Below are 6,061 nucleotides of genomic sequence, written 5' to 3'. Positions count from 1 at the left end.
TCTCTATCAGAATGGTGGCATCGCAAATTATGAGAACACTTCTATGGAGCAACTGAGTTATTTTGAAATAAAAGCAAAAAGCAAAACGTTGTTGGCAATTGTTTCATGTGGGGTTCATTCAGCAAATTTGATTGTTTTGGTTACATTTATCCTCATGGCAACAAGTTCACCTATTATGCAAATAATTTAACACTATGGAGACAAAGCAAATTATAAAATATGAAAACAGAAGGTTAAATATGGATCATTTCAGAAAATACACACTTTAGTCAGTAATCAAAAGGCATTAACTGAATAATGATTTCACTTCATTCTGGGACATGTTGTAATCTCCTAATAAAATATGCCATGATTACAGGCTGAATTAAAACAAGTACTTCACATTTGTTCCATGGTTTTAAAAAAAATTAATTAAGCTTATACGTTCATACATACAAACAGATTGAAGTGCAGGCACATTCGCCATCGAAAATAATTGCAATCATACAAAACTAAAGCATGGTGCTTTACATAAAGTTTTTAAAATCCTATTTTAAAACAAACATCCTACTTTTAAATGTTGTCAACAAACATTTTCCTGTGTATCTAGTGGAACCTCAAGATGGCTCACAGAATCCGCACTTGTGATGTGAGAGCAGTGTTGGTCATGTAGCATTTAATTTTTGAAACATTTGTTTTATTTTCTCAGATTTTAAATCACTTCAGGTGGTTAACAAATGAATATAAATGAGCTTTTATTTCTAAAGTTTTAACTTGGTTGTGCAATTTTTAAGTGACAAAGCACAATACAGCTGCATTCAGACATTATACAGTTAACAAAATGAAGAAAGAATTTGGTCAGCAACCATCCCCTGTAATGGGCATGTTCTCAGATTTTGTCCCAGAAACCTAAGTTGCACTGATGTCTAAAGCAGGACAATTTTCCATTAAAAATAAAAGACAAAGGCAATAAAATATTCAACTCAACATTTAAGGGCAACTAAAGTTAAAATGTCCACTTATCCATTAGTAACAAGCATTTGACTTACAAAATGTGAAGTGATTTGATAAATCAAAATAGCTTTAAATGCAATTCGCATAAACATTACAAAAACTTCATCATACAATCAGCAGCAAACCTACTTACTAATACAAAGCTGTGTTGAACAGAACAGTCAGTAAGGCAAGAATGACTTTCAAACGTTACACTGGCTTATTCTATTGTAAAATTAAAGCAAGTCCATATTAGTGCAAGAGCCTTATTGTTGGAGAATAAGGACCCAACAGAAAAGGTATTATGCCACTGGCAATTAAAGCAAAGTATTAAATAAATAAAATAAATACAATGCAGCTAATCTTGTTCTATAGCCAGTTGCATTGTTGATGAACCAATTACAAACAGAGGCAAATCAAACTCAAAATGTGTTTATTTTGCAAAATGCAATTCATCCCAATTTGCATCAGTCTTTTGATAGAATCCTATTGTAAGACATAGTAAAAACTAGGATTTCCTTCTTTACTTTGTCCCAGTCCATTTCCTTCTTATGCTTAATACAGACAGACTCTCAGGCTCAACAGAGGCATGGTTGATCAGCTATTTTCTCATTCCTGAATTAAACGGAATACAAGCAGATAGTGTGGAGAAAAGTTGGAATGGTGCCAATCTTCAAATAATGATAAATGCAAACTTTTAGTACAAGTTAGCAAGACATGTTCATGACTATCCGAGACCACCCCAAAGTTGTGTGGCCTCCTTGACTTCAGGGTTTCCAGATTACCACACAAAGCCAAGAGCTTAACACTAATGATCTGAAATCATTAATTTTAAATATGAAATGCAATTTGACAAGAAATATTGCTGTACAAGTCCTCTTGTTATCACTGAATTAATTTGTAAATTATGTTAATAAAAAATTAGTACAATATTCAAACATTTTATTGTACTATGGCAAAACAATTGAGGTTGTACCAAAGTACAATCTGAAACAAATGAAACAAACCTTAAACATTAGTAAGACAAGACAGGCTCAAGTAAAATGGACAAATATTCTGCTTGGATTTTAAATTTAAACGTTGATAAGCTGTGCAATCTGGTCCTAAGCATTCCGTAGATGTTTAGAATTATTGTGGTGTGGAGAAGTAGCTCTTGGTTTCAAAATAAATTCAAGAAATTAAACCTAGCAATTCTATCAATGTGACCCTGTGTCGTGATTTGCCAGAATCAAACTACAGACATTTGCACACCGCAGAGACTTCAAAGTAAAGAAAATGGCTAAACTGTTTATGTAAATGCTATCTTACTTAATTGCAAATACCTTCTAATTTCATTTCAGAATTTTTATTGGATCTTTTTTTTAATGTGCATTGCTTTCCCTGCCAATTGCCATTTTGATTCAAAATTGCTTCATTCCAAATAAATGAATCCTTGAAACCTACCATGTTAGATTTCCAAGATATCCTATCTGATTTTAGCATGCAGAACAGTTTTAACAGTTGCTTGAGGAATTTAACGGTTTGTTTTTGTCACAGAAATCACATATATCAATGCATACAAGATAACCAGGGCCACAATGCATTGTAGAAAGATATTTAAAAATCTGATTTGGACTCAATGTATCAATGTCAATAGGAAACCACATTAAAAAAGCATGAAAATGAGGACACTGTTATCCAAACTCAACAAAATTTTATTAATGCATTCCTGCATATTTAAAAATTTAGTTCTTGCTTAAAAAGTCACAGCTACTGGCAACAGAGAAGATGACTTGAGATCAAAATTCATTGCTGTTTCAGCAATCCACTGGTGCAAGTATATGAACAGCATTCACTGCTGGGATTTGGACTGCCAACTATAATTTTACACTGACCTCCTGATTTTAGCCAGGTTATGTAATGTTGCTAATGAAATGGCTTGCGCACTTTACCAGAAAGGAGAAGGGAATATCTGCCTTTGCACACCTACATTATCTGAAGTTTGCAAATAAATTAAACTTCAAAATAACTCCATGATGATCAATATATGCATGATTAGAATTCAAAGTATGTAAAAACACCTGAACATGCAAACATACATGCAATTAAACACCGTCAGAAACTGACAGCATAATTTAGTATTTCCATATACTTCAAACTACTGCCTGTCAGCTCAGACTCTCCCACACATCTTGAACTCTAACTAGCAAAGCTTTCAACTCCTTTCAGTTTTCAATTGCAATAAACCTCAAATCACTTTGCTGGCTTTTGCAGCACACATTGCTCATGCTTCTTCCTACAATTGTTCATTTTGTCTGTTAATATTTGTACCAAACTCTGATAACTGCCAAACTACCATGCCAACCCAAGGGCTACTTAAGCTTGTGCACACGATCATGTTTCTTTGGAGGACAGTCTACAAAATGCTTTGGAAACACAATATAAAGTCATTTTTAAATCTATGTCAGTTTGATATAGTAGCATTGACGAGAATACTGCAATATTAAAATTCCACACCACGCACAGAGTCCAGTCTATTTAAACTTCTCCATGTAGTACAAAATAGCACTGATTTAATCGGCAAACAATTCAGGTTCAGACAACACACTTTGAATACATGCATGCAAGATAAGGTACTGCAAAAATTAATTGATTTGTTGAATTGTGAATTTATACAGCCAATTTAATTTTGTAGGCTTTTTACCCAAGATGCGGGACTTTAGAAAGGAAGTACTGTTACCTATGCGTTATAAATGATTGCCCACAGAAAATGTCTCAACCAATGCAATCTAAGTTCAAAACCTGCAAAAAAAAGTCAGAAACGTAAAACAGAAATGTGTTTGAAAATAAACAAATTATTATTGAACAAAGTTTAAAGAGTCAGCTTCTATTTTCTGCACCGAGGAGACAACGACCTTATTTACTGCTTTCCTATTTTGACCGAAGAACTCTTCTAACTGTGCTAGGAATGCAATCAGGTACATTAGGAGCTAAGCGTGAAGCTGGGAGAATCTTTCCAAACAGGTTTGATCAGTAAAGTCTTTTGATGATGATGCATATAAATTTAAGATTTTTCATATGATAATATTATGCCATGGAAAAGACTCTAGAGGTTAGGATCCAAATGTTATAGCCCAAAACAGGAAAAAAGCTACCCAAAATAATTTATTTGCAAATATTATACAGGTGTGGTTGTAGTGCTTCACTTTGTACTCAGACAATGTTTATGTTTAGTACAAGAGAATCCTGCGTTCTATGGCTTTACGGCAAATAGGGCATTCACTCATTCGGTCACCACAAAGCTGACATGTCCCATGCCCGCAGAGGAAGATCATGTTCTTTAAGCGATCCAAACATACTGGGCACATGGTCTGAAACAGAAAATATCAGAATTACGAAAACAAAAGCAAAATACTGCAGATGCTGGAAATCTGAAAATAAAACCAATGTGCTGGAAAAACTCAGCAGGTCGAGCAGCACCTGTGGAGAGAGGAACAAGAAGTTAAGTCCGATATGACTTTTCCCTGGAACATGAAGCTCTATTACGCTGCTCAGATTAGATTAGATTAGATTACTTACAGTGTAGAAACAAATCGTTCGGCGCAACAAGTCCACACCGACCCTCTGAAGAGCAACCCACCCAGACCCATTCCCCTACATTTACCCCTTCACCTAACACTACAGGCAATTTAGCATGGCCAATTCACCTGACCTGCACATCTTTGGACTGTGGGAGGCAACCAGAGCACCTGGAGGAAACCCACGCAGACACGGGGAGAATGTGCAAACTCCACACAGACAGTTGCCCGAGGCGGGAATTGAACCTGCGTCTCTGGCACTGTGAGGCAGCAGTGCTAACCACTGTGCCACCATGCTGCCATAGGGTCCATATTTTCCTCAGAAATTGATATCTCAAAGCTTGGGATGGATGGTGATATTTACTTCTAATTTAGTAGGAGTTTACAAAATATTTGTTCTCTGTCATGTTTGGGAATGGGTGTTGCCTGTTAATCAAAATGGGGAAAACGAGTTGGAGAGTTACATTACTCTAAATACAAGGCAAGCTTCAGCTCTTTAAGGGGTTGGGTGGGGGAAGGGCAATCAGCTGGGGAGTAAAGAGTCCCAGTAAGCAGGACAACACCAAAAACCACCCACTATAATTGAAAATGAAAGTGACACTAAAACCTTGAGATCAGATTTTAAGAAAACATACTGAGTGGCCAATTTCACGGACAGTTGCTCCAAGTAGTATGTATTTGCTCAGACACATAGCTAAAGCTGAATTTAATAATTTCAAGGTAAGCATAGGAGCAACTTCAGATTCAGGAGCAACTTCTGCAGTTTTACAACATATCGTTAACAGTAATTTTGTTTAGAGGATACCCTAGGAGGTACAAAACCTTTGTCAGGTGAATTCAGTTGGCTGGATGGCTGGTTTGCGATGTAACATGGGTTCAATTCCCACCCCTGCTGAAGTCATCATGAGGACTCTCCTTCTCAACCTTTCCCTTCACCTGAGGCTCAGGTGAAACTCACCACCAGTCACCTCACTCTAATAAGTGAGCAGCTACTGGACAATGAACTTTACTATATAAAAATCCCATTTCAACAGGTTCTCTGGAATTAAATTCAGGGTTAGACTGCAGATCAAAGTCAGCAATATAAAGATTTTCTAATATTCTATTTGGTTTCTCCAGCAATGTGTTTCTATCTTAATGCATTATTTAGTCAAAGTGTTACATATTCAACCTGCTTTTGGATCATTAACTCAGGTAACAAGCGATTGGTGGCATAGAGTTCACTTTTCCCACTTCAGAAAAAAGCACATATATTGATCTTGCCTTTCCTATCTCCAGCAAAACACCGAGCAAAATATTTGTTATATACCATATGTATTATTAACATACGCCATCAACTTGCAATTCTGCAAATCAGTACATTGCAACAAAACTTAAGTATTATAGCAAGATAGGTGAAATAGTTTACTTCTGTGCTCTAAATTCTATTAAAAGAAATAAGATATGGCTTAATTCCTTCCAAAACTATTAAAATACACGAAAGGTAAACCTGTAAACAATGAGGACTGAATTGCAGAATTAACAGATGGCAG

The 6,061-nt window shown here is 35.8% G+C and overlaps 1 protein-coding gene across 3 annotated transcripts in view; it reads right to left on the bottom strand.

Annotated features, from left to right (window-relative positions):
• Positions 1–717: 717 nt before the first annotated feature.
• Positions 718–6,061, bottom strand: part of mib1 (MIB E3 ubiquitin protein ligase 1) — a 145,214-nt gene continuing 139,870 nt past the window's right edge. For 2 of the 3 annotated variants that reach the window (XM_043689030.2, XM_043689031.2), the window contains exon 21: positions 718–4,322. In XM_043689030.2, the coding sequence (XP_043544965.1) occupies positions 4,182–4,322 (141 nt within the window). In that variant the 3' untranslated portion in view covers positions 718–4,181. The remainder of the gene's footprint in view (positions 4,323–6,061) is intronic. The other variant, XR_006311503.2, reaches the window with a different exon arrangement.

The sequence above is a fragment of the Chiloscyllium plagiosum genome, unplaced genomic scaffold (assembly GCF_037043375.1).
Source record: "Chiloscyllium plagiosum isolate Xiang-an unplaced genomic scaffold, Cpla_swu_hap1 HiC_scaffold_4, whole genome shotgun sequence".
In the NCBI taxonomy this organism is placed as follows: domain Eukaryota; kingdom Metazoa; phylum Chordata; class Chondrichthyes; order Orectolobiformes; family Hemiscylliidae; genus Chiloscyllium; species Chiloscyllium plagiosum.
Note: the sequence above shows the minus strand (reverse complement) of the source record. Positions and strands in the feature narration are given on the sequence as shown.